The 22,284-nt window shown below is 39.7% G+C and overlaps 1 protein-coding gene across 2 annotated transcripts; it reads right to left on the bottom strand.

Moving 5' to 3' along the window:
* Nucleotides 1–1,721: 1,721 nt before the first annotated feature.
* Nucleotides 1,722–7,712, bottom strand: LOC131227747 (uncharacterized). 2 transcript variants are annotated; one of them, XM_058223550.1, is made up of 3 exons: nt 7,628–7,712; nt 2,965–3,105; nt 1,722–2,678 (listed from the first exon to the last, which is right to left on the bottom strand). In XM_058223550.1, the coding sequence occupies exons 2-3, from the start codon at nt 3,091–3,093 to the stop codon at nt 1,755–1,757; spliced, it is 1,053 nt and encodes a 350-aa protein (XP_058079533.1). In that variant the 5' UTR covers nt 3,094–3,105; nt 7,628–7,712; the 3' UTR covers nt 1,722–1,754. The 2 variants fall into 2 exon arrangements, with proteins under 2 accessions (XP_058079533.1, XP_058079532.1); XM_058223549.1 differs by lacking the exon at nt 7,628–7,712 and having other exon boundaries at nt 2,965–3,297.
* Nucleotides 7,713–22,284: the final 14,572 nt, after the last annotated feature.

Genomic DNA, 22,284 nt, shown 5'->3' with positions numbered 1-22,284 from the left:
AAAGGCATAATCCTAAAAAATGCGGTGGAGCCAAATCTGCCAGCTCATTTTACAGTATAATCCCAAGACGGCAATGGATCCAAATCTAAAATGAACCACACCACAAGAAATAGTGAACCACACCACAAGAAATAGTGACGATTGACCGTTAAAAACTTCTCAGGGACACGGAAGTTTTAGATCAAGCTAATATTTGTGTGATCCCTTCATCCAAGCTGTATGACCTTATCTACAGGTTGCATGGCAAATAAACATTCAGACGGTCCCAGGTCCCTAGAAGTTTTTAATGGTGAGCATTGAATCATTACCGTTTCCTATGATGTGGTCCATTGAGATTTGGTTATGTTGAAATTTTGGGCTCATGTTCTAAAATTAAAATGAGCTTGCAAAACACAAAACGTATGGATGATTTGGACATAAAACACATATTACAGTGGGCCCCATCACAAGGAATCCACCAAAGCTGCGTCCCATCATAAGGATCCTTGCTCTTGCTCTGGTGGTAGACTCTTGGAGTTTCAACGCCCGGTCAAGGGTTCGAGTATCCATAGGTGGTGAAAGCCCAGTGTGTGGGGGTGTGTGTGCGTGTGTCAAAAATAAAAATAATTTTTTTTAAAAAAAAAAAAAAAAAGGTCCTGACCTTATGAACAGGTTGGATGGACAATAAACATCATGGTGGGTATTAGGAAGGTTTCAACAGTGACATCAATTATCACCACTGCTTCTTGTAGTGTGACCCACTTCAGCCATAGATCTCTGTGTTTTGGAATTTGCCTTAAAATGATTTGTTCTCATGCCTTAAAATTATAGAACACATGCATCATGGTGGGCTCCACAGGTATGATGCCATACGCTTCAACTTGGACTGGACTATCATCATGTCAACTTGGACTGGACTATCATCATGTCGTGCCCACCTTGATATGAGCCATCCATCATGTGAGGCCCCTTTGATATGAGTCATCCATCATGTGGGCACCACCATCAATTTTATTGTCCATCATGTGATCCCAACCTCAATATCCACCACCCATCATGTGGAGCCCACCTTTGATGTGAGTCATCCATCATGCAGGCCTTGGATGTGGGCCATTCAATAGGGGCTTACCTTTGATGTGGACCCTCAATTTTGTGGGCCCACCTTGAAGTGGGTCATCCATCGTGCCGGGCCTTTTATGTTGACCATCTTCATGTCGGCCCACCTTCAATGTGGGCCATCCATCATGCAAGGCTCACGTCGATGTGAGTCAATCATCATTAAGGGCTGACATTTGATGTGGATTGTCGATTATGTAAGGTCCACCTTGACATGGGCCATCCATCATGTGGGGCCTCTATCTTGCAGAGCCCACCTTTAATGTGGACCGTCCATTATGTGGGTTCCACCTGCAATTTGGGGTCAACCATGATATGGGCCTCACCTTGGATGTGGGCCATTCATCATTACAGGTTGTCCGTTGATGTGGACACGACATTACATGGGGCCTACCTTGACGTGGATCATCAATGTAGGCCCACTACCAATGTACATCATGTGGGGCCCACCTTCAGTGTCCGTACCCATCATGTGGAGCCCAACTTTAATGTAAGTCGTCCATCATGTGAGCCACACCTATGTAGGCCGTCCATGCAGAACAGCCTTTGAGAAAGAGAAGAGAGAGAGTGGGCGGAAGTTAATAAAAAAAGAAAAAGAAAGACACTCCACTATATTCTAAACAACGTAAACAGAGTGTGTTTGTCATAGAAACAAATGTTTACACTGCAGGCATTACCCAAAAAGGTTCGACCCAAGGTAGACGAACGTTTGGACAAGGCAATTTCATGGAAATAGTCCCTCTATCTAAGTGAAATACATATAAACTTTTATCCTTTGGCTTTGTAAAATAGATGCAATCCCTTTTTATTCCTGAATCCGACGCAGAGCAAGATGTAGAATAGTCACTGCCCAAAAACAGCACACGATCACCTAAAGTATCAACCTTTACCCAAACCATCCTATCAAAATCCATCTTGTAAACCTCAACAATCGAAACCCGTGGTACAATTATAAGATGAAATAACCGAGCTAGAAAGATATCACCGCAAGATTCCACCATATAATCTCTTCTGGTTTCAACCAACGGGGGGGACTTTGGGCTCTTTGGTTCTTCCAACCATGTTAACGGGGGATCAGCATTGACATCAATAATTCCAAGCCTCGTAAAATCGTAAGTATATAATTTTCCATTGCAGGAGAGCAATTCCCAAATGGAAGCTTCCTCTTTTGGAATTCCATACTTCCGTTTGATCCATTTGTCACCGCCTGGATGACAATATATAAAAAAATCAGTTGAACAGACAATGCATAAAATCACACAATCAGGATCAGTTGGAGGCGACGAGAGAACACAGTCTCTAAGAGAATAGTCTTCACTAAAATATGGTAACTGGATTTTCTGCAATGAGACGGCGTTAAGCAGAAAAAGGTCGTCACTAGTTTTATTCAGCATCACCAACCAGCCATAGCAACAGGCAAGAAAATCTGATCCGCGCATCTCAGGTATATTTCTCACATAGTAACTCCCCTCAGATACATTGAAGAAGGTTTTGGTTTTTTCACGTTTTCCATGAGAAAAGACAAGCCACGGGGCTACTCCATAGGGAGGCATGCGGGAGTTCTTGGTTTCCACCTTCATTACCTGCATAAAATTGCCAAAAAGATATATATAAAAAACAAAAAAGGTCTATCAAGTGATGAAAAAGAACGATGTTCCTCAGCCTATTTATCATTAGACCATTAACTGTTAGATTTTCAACCCATAGTTTAAAATCTTGAAAGAACTCGACCCAAATGAAGAAGGGATGACTCGACTGTAATACTCGTTTGCATCGAGTGTCTCAATGAGTCTTGTACAAAACTCAGTTAAGTCAATTTGGAAAATTGGACTGAGTCGACTTCTTGTTCAAAGTAGCGGATCTGCATACCGGACAGGGCAGATTGGGTTCGAGGGATGGATCTGCAACTGGATGGTGTGGTTCTTCTCTTCCATTCTTACTCTCTCTTTTCTTTCTTTCTCTTTTTTTCATCCCTCTTCTCTTTTTTCTTCTTTCCATTGAAGTAGAGTGCTGCAAAAGTAATGGATTCAAAGAGAGTTGCTTTTTACTCTAGCACACTGTTATGGTTAATACACTGACACTCACATAAATTGTATCGAATCACACATTCATTCAACCTAAATCATATAAATTTTTTTTTGGAACCACGAACAATACTCATGTCTGATTTATGGTAATGTCTTTTCTAAATTAGAATTGTTGGCTATTATTCAGTTAAGTGGTAAACTAATATTCTCAAATCTGTTATTTATAGAAACACGTCAATATAATTTTTGGCTGATGGTATATTTAAATTGTGGATCAATATATGGACATTTCAAATTAACCTAGTGCATGTGTTCCTATATCATACTTTTCTTGAGTATCAAAGCTTTTCTTTGAAACTAACACTGGACAATAGACAGCTTCAGCCTACACAACAAATTTTTTTGTGCTAATGTTTCACTTAGGTGGAAAACCCAAGCTGTGAAAATGGTGGAAAACATAGGAGTTTCAGCTGGAAAACTTTGTAAGAAATATACACATGCCGGTTACATGTGCTTTTGAGAGGATTTTACATGTAGATGGAGGTTTAATACTTAATGGTTGTCGAGTTTAGCTGGCCTTCTATTTGATGAAAAGATTCAACGGATGATGGAAGCTCAATCTACAGACAAGCCCCAATTGAAGATCGTGTATTCCACATGTGGTTAAAGGGGAGTTGTGGCCCAAGATGATCATCAGCATCTTCTTCATATGTGTTCCAAGCTGGACATGATCGATATATCCACGCTCCAGCTTTAGGTCAGTCTAGGAAATACATGTAATCATGTGTTGCTATACATGTACTCCTTTCGAGCATCATATGTTATTCTCAAGTTAATATATGCGTGTGTATTTAGTCTTTTTGGCTAACACAACAACTTGTTGCCCTAACACTTTTTTCTCCTTCTCCTTTCTTCTTTCCTTCTCTTCTTCTCTTCCCTTCAATCTCTCCACTTTCTACCACTCCATCTCTTCTTTGAGTTCTTTCAATCTTTCCTCCTATTTCTCTTGTTTTCTCTTATTTCTTGCATGTGACTGTTATCCTCAAGATCAAATCTGTTGGACACATTCTTTTTCCTGAAAGGTAATCAGCATTAATACAAAGACAATGCAGGAATACAACAACAAACCAGTCATACTTGGGCATTACAGTCTAACCCAATGCTTATGACAATCAATATGGATGTTGGACACATATATTGTTGCTAGAAATCTGCTGAAACTCACCGATAAAATATATATATATATATATATATATATATGTTGGAACTCCACAAGTTTAGCCTTTGGTTATCAAGTATGCTCCTCAACTCATAAAAACTGACCTGTCATTAGATTTTATAGTCTAGTTTTTGTAATGTGTATGCCTATATGTGTGCATTTATATGGAACTAACCAAGACTATTTTTCCTTCTAAGAATTAACCTGACCTACATATCTCCTATGATCTTAATGCTACCTTTAATAACTTTTTGGTTGAGGAGAAATCCAAGTGAGATCATCTTTGGTTAGATAACAAAAAGCAGCTTTTGTAATTAAAGTTTTTGAAGGAAGATGACATGTTAAAAATAGTAAAAATTTGATTGTTAGTACTCTGACCATGTATACAGGTGGATGTACGGTCAGTTTCGTAAACGGATGAACACAAAATGGGTTTTTGGGGTGATTAAAAGATAGAACATGTATACCGTTAGATTTAAGCGACATGTTCACATGTGTAATTTCCTTATATTATAGTTTTGACGATGGGTTAAGCATATTCATAGGTGGTGAACAAGATGAATAGATCAAAATCTTGATTCAATACATGTATGTGGGAATGTAGAGATCAAGTAGTTAGTTTACTATGATCAGGTGGTCCAAACTCAAAGTGGACAGTCAAATATCGCTACCTAGCGATGAATAGTTGACTAAATGGTTGGTTATGATGGACAAGTGAGAATACTTGGACATGATGATCTTGTCTTAAAAATCAACGGTCGGATGACTTGATCTATGGATGAAGATTATTCCCAACGGTCATATTCAGGTTAGAATAGATGTAAGGTTATGATATAATAAATTGGTATTGTACACATGTATATTCTAAGTTAAATTTCATGGTAACACTCGATGACTTTCATTACTTGAGTATAGAAAAGTTCGGGGTGTTACACTAAGTCTCAAACCCTAATTCTCAAAATCTTAATTCTTACAAACTTGATTCCCTAAGAATATAACCCTCAAAACCCTAATTTTCCATAACTCTAATTCTAAATCCAAATTTCAAAATTTTGATTCCCAAAACCAAAAGTCTTAACCCTAACCTATGCAAACCCTCACAAACCAAGTGAACCTCTTTGAATTGAGAATTACCCATATGCTTATATGAAAGTTCTACCTTTCATAGATTCTTATTATTTGGTATTTTATTGGATCTATATTGTGGGACTGTAGCATGGTATTTTATTTATTTATTTATAATTTAGCAAACCTGTGATAGATTAGCTTTACTTTGTGCTTTAAATTGTTCTAGTTAATATGGTGATGATCTCATTGCATCATTCTAGGCTAGGCCATCCGTCCTGCGTCAACCACATAAAGTGGGAGTTCATTCTTTATCTGGAGGATGGCTTTCATCTTTCAAGAAAGGATGGAGAAAGATGGCTGAAAGAATGCATTTCTACTGCTTCTAGCTCAATTTTAGCCATTGGAATTGCAACAATGTTCTTCCAAAAATCCATGGGTCTTCGGAAAGGTAAGCATTTGCATTCTGTTTTATTCACCAATGTGAGAAGGGTGCTCAAAAGGGTAGTAGTTTACGGACTCCGGAAGACTATGAAAAGCCACATATAATATGCTAGATGGAAGCATATTGAGTTAAGTATCACCATGTGAAAGATGTCATGAGGCATGAAGACATTGTAGTTGGTCGACTACCAAAGAAAGAAAAAAATGTTAGCCAATCCTCTAACAGAAATTATTGGAGATGGGTCTGTTTAACATGCAATATGACTTCACTCTTTATGTAGATAAGTAACTAAGAGGACGTTCTCCTCTAATTTCCATGTGAGACTCGATAGAAGATAGAAGTAAAACATATCAAAGCAACCGTGTGTGAGCAAACACTAAGGGCCCATTTGTATACTACGCAACAAGTAATTTAACTTCCGTAAGTTAATAAGTTACTTTTTAACTTTAGTTTAGTAAACACTGTTGTAAAAGTAACATAGGTGATGAAAGTTATTTATCCACATAAGTTTTTCTTTTCTGCTTTTCAACCACTCTCTCTCTCTCTCCCCACGTGATAGATGGTCCATAAAAGAAGGCCTCACATGATGGATGGCCCACATCAAAGGTGGGGCCCACAAAATAAACGATTGACATTAAATATGGGCCCCACATCAAGGCGAGCCCACATAATGGATTGTCCACACGATGGATGGTCCAAATCAAAGGTGGAATCCACATGAGGGCAGTGGATATTGAAGGTAGCCCTGCATGCTGGGTGAACCACATCAAGGTAGGCCCCACATAATGGATAGTCCACATCAAAGGTTACCCCTAATGATGAATGGCCCACATCCAAGGTGGGCCTGCATGATGGACGACTCACATGAAAGGTGGGCCCACACAATAGACAGTACGCATCAAAGGTGGGCTCCACGTGATGGGTGGTGGACATTGAAGGGGGGCCACACATGATGGGTGACCCACATTAAGTTGGGCCCCACATAATGGACAGTCTACATCAAAGGTGTTGATGATGAATGGCCCACAACCAAGGTGAGCCCTACATGATAGACGACCCACAACCAAGGTGAGCCCCACATGATAGACGACCCACAACAAAGGTGGGGCCCACAAGATGGAGATAACATCCAAGGTGGGCTCCACATAATGGCCAGTGGATATTAATGGACAACACATTGATGGTGGGTCCCACATGATAGATGACCCATTCAAGGTGGGCCGGACATGAGGACAGTTCACACTGAAGGTCGGCCCCTAATGATGAATGACCTACATCTAAGGGGCATCCCGTTTGATGGACAACCCACTTCAAAGTTAGGCCCTGTATGATGGACGGCCCACTTCGAAGTTGGGCCCTGCATGATGAACAACCCACATCCAAAGTAACCTCGCCTACAACAGAATTCAAAAATAAACTCTAACATGTAACCGCGGCATTGTGATGCTAATACGTGGTCAGTTGATAAAATTAGGGTTTCTTGATCTTCACGGATAATGTAATTTTCTTGATTGGTAGAAGACAAAACAATGTGGGATTCTGGACAAGTATTACTTCTAACAAATTTATATTATATATATATAGGCTTTCTAGATAACCCTCAATTGAAACCTGAATTTATGCTTTATCAATAATATCGGTGATACAATGATAGAATGCACTAATATCACCGGTTTCAAACCGATATCCACGATAATATGCGAAAGCTTTTTCTCAAAAAATAAATAAATAAGAAGAGAGAAAAAAAAATTAAGTCTAAAAAAGAAAAATTCATACCTGTTACTCCTCTCCTCCTCTTACTCTCTCTCTCTTCACGGCTGCACGGCAACTAACCTTTATAGACTCCGGACGCGGATTTCCTTCCGCAGGAAGTTACTGCGCATGGATTCTGAGTGGGGAACGGAGATGTTTGTGAGAAATCCAAAACGTCCATTCGTTTGTAGAGTTCATTTTAAGGTATGAGACCGAAAATATCGTGGATCCAAAACTCAAGTAGGCCACACGAAAGGAAACAGTGGAGATTTAGTGACCACCGTTAAAATATTGATACGGCGATAAAAGTTTTGTATCTGCCTAGATGTTTAGTGTGTTAACTTCGTCCCAGTGAAAATGACCTTATAAACGGTTTGGATGGCCCAGGAAGGTTTCAACGATAAGAATTCCTTTCCCATTGTTTCATCTTCTATGGCCGATTTGAGTTTTGGATACTCCTCATTTTTGGTATCTCGTTCTTAAATGAACTCGAAAAGTGAATGGACGATTTGGATTTACAATAAACATTACGGTGGACCCCACCTTGCATACCAGCGCAGGAGCTGCCGTAGAATGCTTCGCAGGATATCCGCGTCCATATACTCCGAAATAGGGACGCGGATTGCGTACAGAGTAAGGACGCGGATTAGATACGGAAGCGGATTGTGTACTGAGTAACTCCGTACCCTTAGGGTACTGAGTAAACTCTATGGGGTCCACCGTTATATATTTATTTTATCCACTCAGTTAATCCATATTAACAGATAATTTTAAGGCTTGAGCCCAAAAAGGAAGCATATCCAAAGCTTAAGTGGATCACACCACAAGAAACAGTGTGATTGAACCTCTACCATTTAAAAATTCTTGGAGGCTACGAAAGTTTTGAATCAAGCTGATTGTTGTGGTTTCTCTTCATCCATGTCTTTGTTATCCTATGAACAGGTTGGATGACAAATAAACATTACTTTGGGCCCTAGGAAGGTTTCAACGGTAGAAATCATTATTCCACACTGTTTCCTGTGGCATGTCCACTTTAGCTTTGGATTTACTTCAATATCAGGATCAACGCTTAACATTAGCAGAAAAAATGGATGGACGGTGTGGATAAACCACATACATTCACAGTGGGCCCAAATGAGTTTACTCAGTACAGTAAAGCGTACTGAGTAACTCAGTACGCAACCCGATTTCATTATATACTGACAGGTTGAGTAGCGAGTCCCTTACTAGAGTGACGTCATCAAATTTTGTAGTCGTATAATAATGTATGTGTTGTATTCCTACCGTCCATTCATTTTGAGATACCACTCTACATCATGAGCTAAAGAATGAGCCGGATAAAATACTATAGTGGACCCCACCACAGAAAACAGTAGAGAGTGATTCCCACTGTTGAAACTATCCTAAGTCCCACCTAAATGTTTATTTGAAATCCTAAAAAGTAAAAAAAAATGGAAATTTCAAATATCAGCTGGATCTGTGACTTCCGTGACTTTTAGAAGATTTTACCGGTGGGCGTTACTGTCCCCACTGTTTTCTGTGCTGGGTACGCTGAGATTTAACTCATTCTTCGGATATCGTCCTGAAATGATCTCCTCAAATGGATGAAAGACGTAGATACAAAACATAAATCAGAGTGGGGCCATGGAACTCGATGACGTCATTTCAGTAAACAGTCTCACTACTCAACCTGCCAATAGCTAATCCGCGCCAACTGATAAAACTCTTTGGGGTCCACCTTGATTTACATATTTTTATCTACTCCATCTATCCATTTATAATTTTAGGGCTTGAGCCCAAAAATGAAGTATATCCAAATATCAAGTGGACCTCACCACAGAAACCGTGCAAATTGAAATTCCACCGTTGAAAATTTCTTGGGCCCACATAACTTTTGGATCAAGACAATATTTGTGTTTTCCATTCATCCATGTATTTGTGATCTTGTGAACAGGTTGGATGACAAATAAATATCACTTTGGGCCTTAAAAAGATTTCAACGGTGGAAGTTATTATTCACACTGTTTCCTGTGGTGTGGTCCACTTGAGCTTTGGGAATACTAATATTTTGGACTCAACTATTAAAATGAGCCGGAAATTTTGATGGATGGCGTGGATAACCCCCATATATTCAAAGTAGGCCCAACTAAGTTTACTCACGATAAAAGCGACAGCACGCAATCCGATTTCCGATTTCCCGAAATAGACTTCCAAGGGATTCCCTTTCCAAAGCCTTCCCAGGTGGGGCTCATTGTGATTTTTGTGGGTAATCCACCCCGTCCATCTGTTTTTCAGGTTCATTTTAGGACATGCAATGGAAAATAATGCTGATCCAAAACTCATGTGGGCCACATGAGAGAGAAAATTGGGGAAAAAAATGCCTACCGTTGAAACTTTCCTGGGTTCCACCTCGATGTCTATATGTCATCCAATCCGTTTATAAGGTTATTCCCACTGGGATGGAGTGAAAATACAAAAGATCTTAGACTGATACGGAACTTTTATGGCCATCTGAACGTTTCAACGGTGGTCACGGAATCTCCACTATTTCCTTCATGTGGCCTACTTTAATATTGGATTCACCTCTGCTTTCACCGGTCATTCTAAAATGTGATCGAAAAACGGATGGACGGGGTGGGGTGGATTTCTCATGAACATCACTGTGGACCCCACATAACATTCCAGCACGGTACTTCCTGTGGAAGGCTTCCGCGGTAAATCCGTGTCCATGTAACAGGAACCGGACGCGGATGCCCTCCTAAAGGCTAAAGCCATTTGCAAAGTTCCTGTGCGGGGAACTTAAGTCGGCCCATCGTAATGTTTGTGAGAAATACACCCGTTCTATACGTTCGGCGAGCTCATTTTAAGACTAATAACAAAAAATGAGCCAGATCCACTACTCAAGTGGGCCAAAATCGTGAGGATTGATCATCCACAGTTTAAATATTCGTGGGGCTACAAAAGTTTTGAATCAGGATAATATTTGTGTTTTCAGTTCATCCCAGTAGGAATGACATTATGAACGGTATGGATGACATGTAAATGTCGACCTCAGTGAGGTTTCAACGATATGAATTACCCTATCCACCTTTTCCTGTAGTGTGGCCCACTTGAGTCATGGATCTGCTCACTTTTGGCTCAAATCCTAAAATTATCTCACAAAACGGATGTCTCACAAACATCAAGGTGGGCCCAACTATGTTTTCAGCACAGAAACTTCCTCGGAAAGGCTTCCGCAGGAAATCCACGTCCACAGGAAGCAAATTGCGTATCAAATAAATTCACCTGAGCCCACCGTGATTATTTATGTGTCTCATCCACGCTGTCTGTCCATTGAAGGGCATGGAAATTCTTTAGTATATTCAAGACTTTCGATTTGATTAACTAAATCAGCTTTTATATTTCAAAACAGTATTTATCATATTTGATAGAATGATTGTAATAAGCTCATTAAAATATATACTTTTGCCAAAAAAATAAAATAAAATAAAATTTCGAACCTTAGGTGGGCTATTGTGCATGTTGGGCTGCAAGCGGATCACGTTCATATGTGCCTTTTTATGAATGTATGTGATATGTTGAAGATATGAGGAATATTATACTTGATTGGAGTCGCCATTTGCCAATTTACCCGCTTCCATAGTCAGTTAGACCCATTAGAAATATTAGAAAAGAGAATTCGAGAGTTCTCTATCATAAATGACTCATTGATACACGACCAAAAATTCAGAATAAGGGATCATGGTTACAAATTGGGAAGGAGTTAGGTACCTACTCTAACCACACAAGTGTGCGGTCTCTACTTCACGGGATTATATGAGCTATCAACAAATTAAATTAGTTCTTTTGCATAGGTGATGCAAAGGTATGTGCAATGTTGTGTTAATGCACCATCGCCACTCAGTGGTAGCCTGGGTTAAATAAATCTGTCTCGACTCACCTACTTGTTAAAACGGTAAAATAACCAATCAACTTGAGGTTTTAACGAGCAAGATTCAATAACTCAACAAGACACATAAAATAAATTTAAGTTGACTAGATGACAATGAGATAAATGAATTTCTAACATCACAGTGTTAATGCACCATCTTCGCCAAGCAGTAGCTCGAGTTAGATAAATCTATCCTGACTTATCTATTTGTTGAAGCGGTAAAATAACCAATCAATTTGAGCTTTTGATGAATAGGATCTGATAACTTGGCAAGCAACATGGAATATGCTCGAGTTGACTGATGTAGATGTTATACTGATATATGTGATAAGTAGGGGGTTTGAGAAGGGAGTGGATATTACCTAATGTTAATGTGGTTTGGATGAAGCTGGTCAAGACTTAGGTGGAAAGGTGAATGGTTATATTGGCAGGGTGAGATTCGAGTTACTTGGATCGAAATCTTCAATACTCAGGTGGTTAAGGGTTGTGCTATAATTGGGTTGGATTCCTCTCTTTCTACTCCTTCGTCTCCTTTGTGGAGGGATAAGATGGGAGGAGATGGATTTCTAAGGGTTTAGAAGCTATGAAATTTTCTAAGTGTCTTGGAAGAGAATAGGAGATGGCTATTTTTAGCCATCGGGACCGATATTTCAATAATTACTAGGAACTATAGGGTTAAAAGGGGGATAAATGGTGAGATTTGATATTACTACATGGCATGATCTCGACAATTGGATTGGTTGGTAAAATTATAATTTGGGGCAAAAGAGGAGGACAATAAAGTCATTTTCCCTTTCCACACACTTATAGTTTGGTTCAGAGCAACCCTACAAGATTTACATCATTTTACTCTTAAATGATGTGCAATCCCATGGTCCTCCTAGGGTTTCTTTATGGTGGCCCTAAAGGTTAATGGGCTAGTTTTGGGCTTATTCTAGGTTTGATTTTAGGTTGAAGTGAGGGCTGGTTTGACTAGTTTAATTGGATAGATTTGATTTGACTAGGCCACTAGGTTGACAGGGTTTGGGACGATTGGGTTGAATTAAATGGGTCCAGTTAGCTTGTCGGGGTGATAGGGTACTTAGTTATTTGGATTTGAAATACACATATTTACCACCAAATACAAGGTTGCAAGTGGGGTGATAGGGTACTTAGTTAATGATATGCAATCCACTTCCAAAGTAGCACATTTTGTGGGTGTCACCTTGATGTGTGTGTTTTATCTACGCCATTCATTCGTTTTTTTCAGCTCATTCTAGAGCATGATCCAAAAAATAAGTAGATACAAATCTCAAATAGACCACACCGTAGGAAACAAATGTGAATGAACACACTATTAAAATCTTCTTGGGGTTACATAAGTTTTGGAACAAGTTAATATTAGTGTTTTCCCCTCATCTGTCTGGATCTATATGATAGACTAATCAACTGGTCCAATGGCAAATAAACATTATAGGAGCCATAAGAAGTTTTTAATGATGGCCATTTAATCACTAGTGTATCTTTTGGTTTGGTCCACTCGAGATTTGCATCAACCTCATTTATGAGCTCATGCCCTTAAAAGGAGTGAGATGGACTGCGTTGATAAAACACATACATTAGGGTGGGCAGAGTGAGCTTTTTAAGTACGAAGTCATTGCGGTCTGGTAGGCTAAGCAATCCCAGTCCAACTCAAAAGCCTACAAGTTTCTTTAATACTTAGTGGGATTATTTAATACTCTAGCTGCTCAAGTGGGCCCAAACATGATGTTTATTTGAAATCTACATGGACCACCACTAGGTTCATCACCTTATGTTAGGCAAAGGCCCAAAAATCATGCATCCACATCTATCATTCAAGTGGACCATACGATTGGAAACAAAGTACAAGCAATTCTTATCCTTCAAATTATTTATTTAAGTGTCACCCCCCTAGTCACATATGAGCCTAATTTTTAGTCTGCACGTCTAAATGTTGTTGTGTCATCTAATGGTTGGAGTGGATTTCATATAGTCATCATGGTGAGCCTTGTAAAAATCTAGAGTGGACGTCTTCCTCCTGACTATTTTTTTGTAGTGTGGTCGACCTAAATCACAAGGCAGCCTGATTGTTTGGCACTAGACCCAACAGTAGATTGCACATCTAATGATCAGACTAGATTTCACATATTGCATCATGGTGGGCTCATAACATTAAGGTGGTTGTCCCACTCTAAGTGTTCAAATTAGGCCATTGATTTTTATGTGCCACTTTGATGTGCATGTGAGATACACTCTGATGATTAGATGTATAGTCCCATGTTATGTTGAGGGCAAAGATTAAAATTTTTAAATTAAAAAAAAAAAAAAATCATCCTAACTTGTGATTTTGGTGGGGCACACTAAAGGATGCAGTTCAGAGTTCTTATGGTTAGAAGTTATGTGAGGCCCACAAAGATACCCATGAGAAATCCAATGAGGTTGATCCAAAACTCATATGGAACACACAAACATGAAACAATGAGAATGGTAATTGTTGATGCAAAAATCTGGCTCACCCTCGCCGAGCTCCAAGCACGCGCGTTAAGCCCTGTAAGCCTGCACAGGTGTAAGCCCCATATCCTAGACCGTACCGTTCCTTAGACTTCCGCGGTCTTCCTAGTCAAATTTCGGCAACCTTTGACCCTTAACCGGTATTTACGCGCGACCTTGATTCTCATGCCCAAGACTTGTTCCATAGCGGCTGTCGTCGCGCGCGATTCCTAGACTTATACCCTAGTCGGGAGATGTGGGCCAGTGTTCGGTGCGAGGAAAATGCCGCGCGTTGCAAAACCCGAGAGAATCTCTACGAGATGTTACCTCAATCAATCAATCAATCCATCCCATCATGTCAAGTACACATCACCTTTCACCCATTCCCCAAGCAACCACAAAGTCAAAAAGTTTCTTACAAACCTATGCTTTTCTTACAACATTTACCCCCTAAAGTCAAAAAGCTCTTACACACCCATCACCACCACATCCATCACTCCATCACCCATCACTCACTATCTCTCCCTTTACAAGTCTCTCTCTCATTTTCAAACTCTCCCAAGCAAGAGAAAACCTTCACACGTCCAAGCCTCTCCCTATATCTCCCAAACTTCAAGTGTGACCCATTTCCTACCCCTCTCATCTCCCATCTCAACCATCCAAACCTCATCTCCTCCGTTGGAATCGAAGCTAAGGAGCTAAGGAAGCTAAGGAAGCAAGAAGATTAAGACATGTTTGTTAAATTATACCAAACTGAGGCCAACCGATCAAAGTGGTTCGATCTAAAGCACTTTGGACCCTAAGATGTGGCCGATGGCCCACTTAGATCATCATAATCATTCCATGATGGAGGCCAATTCTCCATGGACCCCATCATGATGTTTATTTTCCTTGCATACCTAGACTTTGCCATCACGTCATCTAAATATTTTAGTGGAGAAGTCTCCACCGGGTTGGATTTTGATTTAAAACACCCTGTGTAATGGGAATGAGTAGTTTGGTATAAAGCAAAGGGCCCATTAACATGTCGGGGTCTCCATCAAGCGTGATAAAGCATTACTCATCTCTCTCTCTCTCCCTCTTTTTTCATTTTTTTATGTATTAATGCGATTGCATGGCCCACTCCTCAAAGAACATCATGTACGTTCTGGCAACCTCCCAAAACATACACTTCTCGCCAAAGCACATGCAATGTGTGCATGATCATGTTAGCCAAGTTCTTATTCATTCAAGAAGCTAAGGTACCTCCTTTATATCATTTACTCAAACAATGATCCATCTATGGTCACAATCCTTGTTAATCACATACGATTAGGCAAGTTCGTGACTCATGTACACCATATGTTACCATGGGAGGCTCCATCACCTCGTAGGCTTAATTTATGGGACTCGAGGTCACTACTACCAACGCCCTACATGGCAAAAAGTGGGTTTTTTCGAAATATCCCCTATTGTCTAACCCGATTAGGGATAGGCCCAAATATTGGGCTTGTTTTGCTTGTCCCACCGAGCCATGGAGTTTGGATTCACCTCACTATGTGGGCCCCCCCCGTATGAGCAAAACCAGATACCAATCGTAAAAATTGGCTCCCGAGTTTTAGCGGATCGTGGTACCGAGGTTTAAATGGGCTTTTTCACTGATAAGTTGGTACCTTAGATTCAAATAGAAGTGTTATACATGGTGAACATCTAACATCGGGCCACTCCACCGAAGTTACTCTGACAAGCTCGATCGGTACGAGCGCACTTAACCACTACCGACAATCATCGTACGACTTATATTCATCGAATGCATCAAATGTGGCGAGACCCTTTTTGGGTCCACTCAAACAGAATTGTTAGATCGGGGTGAAATTTGCTTTTCACTACCATCTAGTCTACGTGACCCAATCACACTTGGTAATAACACATATATGGTACGTCATAACAGATATGTGTTTCCTTCCCAAGCATTGGAATCGATTTGAGCATTTTATCACACGTATATATGAACATGTGTATATATATATAAAATATTATCCATATAATCATTGTATAGTAATATAGTTATATATTATATTATATATAATATACGGGATGGTGGGTGAGGATCACATCTCAACACTCTTACTAAATGCAAATCATCAAACACTTTCCCATTCAGACCACATTTTTCCATCAAACACTTAGACTACTTATTACAACGTACATGTAATATTCATGGTTATAGCATATATTTATGGTGGAAATCCTTTTATCAAAGGAGTTGCCACACATACTTCGATCATGTATTCTCAATTAACAAGCATGGCAAGCACAAATCATAATGTCCTCCATATTCATTTAGACATTTTAACAAACACATAAATGCATTATATTCAACATAATTTATATATGTATACGTGTAATATACGGGTCGTATCTAAGCACATGTGACAATGTGGCACATGTGTGCAAGAAACAGTGTAAAAATTTGATGCAAAGCCTTGAAAACCCTAACCTAAACATTTATAGTCCGCACCTTTCGCAATGCGGTATAAGGCCCATTACGAACTCGGCCCACTACGTCCCACCGTTATGAATATACAACGGCCCCTAAATTATGATATTAGCCCATTTTGTATTTACCCTATTTGGATTCCTAAAACCAGAATAGTTAGGATTTCTTACCCAACATGGTTTATGTAATGATGATTATGTAGCGAGGTGGGGTGGTAAATCGATGGCGTGGTAGTCGTTGGGAATGAATCCCAAATGTTCGATTATAACTCCTCACTAGGGCCTTCATTTTCTCATCGTGTTATGAAATCTTCGTTATGAACATGGAAGAGAGGGGTCCTTATCCCATATAACATGAGCTTCAATGGCATCGCATCATACGTATGCTTGATTATAGAAATGACGATCATCGCCATATGCCTTGGATTGGTCCGGATTTTGCACACACATGTAGCGCACGATAAGTTCCCTGACAGGATTTATGCTAGACGTGGTTTCGGTGTGATTCATGCATTCGATTGTGTGATATGGTTCTCGTCGAGATTCGATCAAGGCCACAAGCATACCAATTTGTGCAGCAAAATTTTCCTTCATAGATGTTGTTGGGTGAAAGTCCCTAAACCCTTAGAGTACCAAGAGGTTGCTCCAATTCACTTAAGTCTGAGTTCATTTTCAAAGGTATTCGCATTTCTTACACACTTCACTCCAGTGCTCTAGTTGTGCATTTTCGGGGATGGGCTCGATTACCCGTGAGTAGTTGTCAAGCCCAATAAGGTAGTCATAAGCCTCGAGGAATAGGGGTCCGCTTTCGACGAGCGGTCGAGTCCAATACGGAGTTGACAATGTGCGGATAGTGAGGTCTTTTCACTCACCTTATTGAGATTGCTCGTAGGTTTTTAAGTAATGTTGAGTTAATGATTTTAATGGTTTTAGCTCTTGTATTTTGTATAGAAAAAAGCCAAATCTAACGATTGTTTAGTTTAGTATTTCACATTGCATGGCCTTAAATTTCGCTATCATTCATGCTTTGACCGCATAAGGCCTAGGGTAGGCTATATCCTTCTTAGCACTTTTAATTGGCATATTACTCGATTTAATTATGAGCATCACACTTTATCTCCACCAAATTTCATTAGATTTCTTGTTGTTAAAAAAAATTAAAAATTCTAGAAGTGAGGCTCGAGCACGTGGCAGATTATTTTGGAGTTTTGTTCATCATCATTATATTTCCCTTTATGCTCATTGTACTTTAAAGTTTGATCATAGTGGATTTTGTGATGATGTTGTAGTTATTGTTTGTGGATTATGCCTTTAGTTATGCTTATTACGAGGATCAAACCGATATAACTTTTTGAAGTCCTCCTCGTAACAATGCATCCCAGGAATGTCGAATTTCGGTGACCATGGGCGCCGGGAGCCGAGAATGGGATTCTTCTGGTGGTGGTTTTGCCACATGGCTTTTCAAACGAGTGTATCTTGTAAACCGGAATCCGAGTTTGGGGCATGAGAACAGGAGAAGGACAAAGGAATGATTTTTGTGATATTCCATAATGTTAATGGTCTATTCATATATTTACTATTTTAGCGTACTTTTAGTTTGATTTTCTTATACCTTTAATTGGAGGATTAGTGTCCAGTAATATTAGCCTCTAGACCACTAACAACATGCATGTTGATAAGAGTAAGGTGGTAAAAGGTGAGATTTTGAAGGATCATGCGATTTTAGACTCCTCGTGTGGGGGATGAGTTCGTATGAAGTCGCAAGGCGTCTATGATCGACCTATTCTAGGACATCTTGGCTTTAACAAATGCTCCTGCTACATGAGCCGAGTGTGAAATTGGTTTAACCTATCCCTAAGAGTCAAATTTTGGTGTGTCAAACCAATTCGAGTTTGTGTTATGCGAGTATCAAGCTTGGGGGTTGAGCAAAGCTGAACTCTCGAGGTTCAAAACATCACTTATGTAACATGGATAATGATGTTTAGATGTCGTCTATTAGCAATGCAGTAAACATGAGTGGGATTATACTAAAACAGCATATCATACTCCAGGGATAATTAAATTAAGTATGCGGAAGACTGTGATAGCTATACAAAGTATATAAGTGGTTATAAATATCCAGATTTTGAACATGTAACTGGGCTGAACATAGACATGCTTTGTTTCAAATTATACAAACTACCAAAATACAAAGTGTTCGACTAAAGCATATATCCCTGTAATCCCGTCGAATCAGCACGAGGTCTCCTTAGACCTGCCTGCGAGCTGAACGTAGGAGAATTCTTCCTCCCCGCCTACGAAGTCCAATTCCGCTGTATAGACTTCGTCATCACTTGCATCTAAACAAGAGTCTCTACGAGATGTCACCTCAATCAATCAACCCATCTACACATCACCTTTCACCCAATCCCAAGAACCCCAAAGTCAAAAGTTCCTAACAAGTTCTCATACTTCTCTTACAAGAATGATAGCCACAAAAGTCAATCCTAATTAGCCTCTTGTTACACCCATCACCACCACATGATCATTTTCCTCCCTACCCTCGCCTGCACTCCCTCAGCGACATCATCTTACGTTCGCGCATGGCAACCTCCCAAAACGTACGCTTCCTCGCCAAAGCACATGCAATGCGGTGCATGATCGTGTTAGCCAAGTTCTTAATTAAACCTATTCATACAGCAGGTTCAGGAAGCTAAGGTACCTCCCTTTATATCATTTACTTAAACAATGATCCATCTAGGGTCATCAATCCTAGTTAATCACATACGATAGGCAAGTTCGTGAGTTTACAACATAGGTTGCTATGGGAGGCTCATCACCTCAGCGTAGGCTTAGTTTATACTCGAGGTCACTACCACTAACGCCCTACCAACTGGATCCATGATGAGGCCCTTCTCCATGGACCCCATCATGATGTTTATTTTTCTTACGTAAAACAGCTCAAATACAGTGTCCCATACCACCGTATTCGGCTTATGAGTTTGGGTTGCTCACTGGTCACTATGGGAAGACTCGTCACCCCAGCGTAGGCCGACAGCTCGATTACGGTGTCCCATACCACCATGTCTGGCTCATGAGTTTTAGCGGATCGTGGTACCGAGGTTTAAATGGGCTTTTCACTGATAAGTTGGTACCTTAGATTCAAACAAAAGCGTCCATACATGGTGAACATATATTGGGCCAACCGGGTTACTTGACAAGCTCGACTGGTACGAGCGTACGTTGAATTAATCGACATGGTACCACTGTCGACAATCATCGTACGACTTATATTCATCGAATGCATCAAATGTGGCGAGACTAATTTGGCCACTCAAACAGGAATTGTTACTGATTGCTTAGACTACATCGTAGTCCCAATCACACTCCAAGGTAATAATATTCATATATGGTAGTCATAACAGTATTGAGTAAACAATACAAGCATTGCAATCATTTGAGCATTTTATCACACACATATTGAACATGTTATCGTACATAGGCATTTCATCCATAAATTACGTAGTAGTAATATAGATTATATGGAAGGAATTATACATATATGTAAGGTGATTGAGGATCACATCTCAACACTCTTACTAAATGCAAATCATCAAACACTTTCCCATTCAGACATTTTATCAAACACTTAGGCTACACATTACAACGTACATGCAATATATTAGTTATAGCATATATTATGGCAAATCCTTTTACAAAGGAGTTGCCACACATACGACGGTCATGTATTCTCAATTAACAAGCATGACAAGCACAAATCATAATCCCATATTCATTTAAACATTTCAACAAACACATAGAATGCATTATATTCAACATAATTTATATGTATACGTGTAATATACGGAAAACGTCGTATCTAAGTACATGTGACAACAATCAAGTCAGTCATAAATTATTACTGACATTGAAGGCCTTGAAAACCGTAACCTAAGCATTTATAGTCCGCACCTTTCGTCGGTATGCTCGTTACGAACTCAGTTCGTACACTACGTCACCGTCTACAGCACAACGGCTACCTAAATTATGGAATAGGTTAGCTATTTCGTCGCTTACCCTATTTGAATTCCTAAAACCAAATTAAGGTTAGGATTTCTTACCCAAATCGAAGTTGGAAGATGAACGTGTAGCGAGGTGGGGTGGTAAATCGAGGCGTGGAGTCGTGGAAATGAATCCCAGCAACTGTCTCCTGATCTCACACACATCTCCTCACTTTCTCCTCCACTTTTCTCTCTTCTCTCTCCTAGGGTTATGAAATTCGTATGGAATGGAAGAGAGGGGGTTTGAGGGCCTTATATAGGCTTAAAAGTGAGCTCAATGGCCCCAGGGCCATGGTATACTTAGGTTATAGCCAAACGACAACTGTTTCGGGCCAACGAAGCTCATCTGGAGGTCCATTTCGCACACACGCTGCAGGATAAGTTCCCTGGCAGTGGATCTATGCCAAGATATGGTTTCGGTCCGATTGGATCAGTAGATCGATCGTGGAGGACCTGTATCAGTTCAACGATCGTCGGGATTCGATCAAGGCCACAAGCATACCAATTTGTGCAGCAAAATTTTCCTGATCCATGGGTGAAGTTGAGTCAGAATCTGACGGTCTGAAACCTTAAATTTGGCCTGCAAGCGAATGGCCCAATTCACTTAAGTCTGAGTTCATTTTTTAAAGATATTCGCATTTCTTACACACTTTACTCCAGACTCTAGTTGTGTATTTTCGGGTACTATTTGGGCTTGATTCCCGCGATGGTTGTCAAGCCCAATAAGGTAGTCATAAGCCTATAATTTCGCGGTCATCGAACTTTCGACGAGCGGTCCAGGTCCAATACGGAGTTTCAATGTGCTCCTGAGAGCAACTGGGTTTTGAGATTGCTCCTAGGTTTTTAAGTAATGTTGAGTTAGTGATTTTAATGGTTTTAGCTCTTGTATTTTGTATAGAAAGTGGTTCAAGCTAAATCCAACGATTGTTTAGTTTAGTATTTAACTAAATTCCGCCCTAATTACGACAGAATAAGGTCCTAGGATAGTTCTATGTCCTTTCTTAGCACTTTTAGTTGGTATATTATTTTAATTATTTTTTTAGTAGTTCATCATTAAGTTTTCTTTATCTCCACCAAATTTCATTAGATTTCGTGTTGTAGAAAAATTCTAAAAATTCTAGAAGTAGCAGCTGTCTGAAGTAATAATTTTTGGATAATTGTCACATCAACCTATATTTAACTATATTAAAATTTTTATTATATTTTTTACTTATTTGTATATGAAACTAGACTTATCAAGCTTCAATCTTGCTTTTGAATTACCTAAATCGGAGTTATAACGAGGGAGATATAACTTTTTGAAGTCGGTCGAACAATGCAGAAAATCGCAGCGAATGTCCACCGAATTTTGGTGCACCGGCTGCGCGCCGCCCGCTCGCTGTGTTGGCTGGTGGTGGTTTTGCCACATGATTTTTGAAACAGGCATATCTTGCAAACCGAGATGAGTTATTCGATATGCAATATATGATTTTGGGGCTATCCAAATAACCTTTTTTTTGTGATATTCCATAATGTTAATGGTCAAAAACCCATTTTATTCATATATTTACTATTTATAGTACATTTTAGTTTAAGTATTTTTCTTCATCATTTAAACTTTAGGATTAGTGTCTAATAACAAAGTACTTAGAAAAAAAATTAAAGAGTAAGGTGGTAAAAGGTGAGATTTTGAAGGAAATGGATTTTAAACTTTGGGATTGAGTTCTGAGAAGTCAGTAAGGCGTTATAATTGACCTATTGCC

This window comes from Magnolia sinica, chromosome 15 (genome assembly GCF_029962835.1).
Source record: "Magnolia sinica isolate HGM2019 chromosome 15, MsV1, whole genome shotgun sequence".
Classification (NCBI taxonomy): domain Eukaryota; kingdom Viridiplantae; phylum Streptophyta; class Magnoliopsida; order Magnoliales; family Magnoliaceae; genus Magnolia; species Magnolia sinica.
This window is presented reverse-complemented; position numbering and strand designations above follow the sequence as displayed.

Bases quoted from the DNA above. Each gene is read 5' to 3' on its own strand.
- LOC131227747 (XM_058223550.1), bottom strand. From the start codon at position 3,093: ATGGAAAGAAGAAAAAAGAGAAGAGGGATGAAAAAAAGAGAAAGAAAG. The intron at 2,679-2,964 runs GTATGCAGATCC...AATTTTATGCAG, and splicing joins AACCCAATCTGCCCTGTCCG to GTAATGAAGGTGGAAACCAA.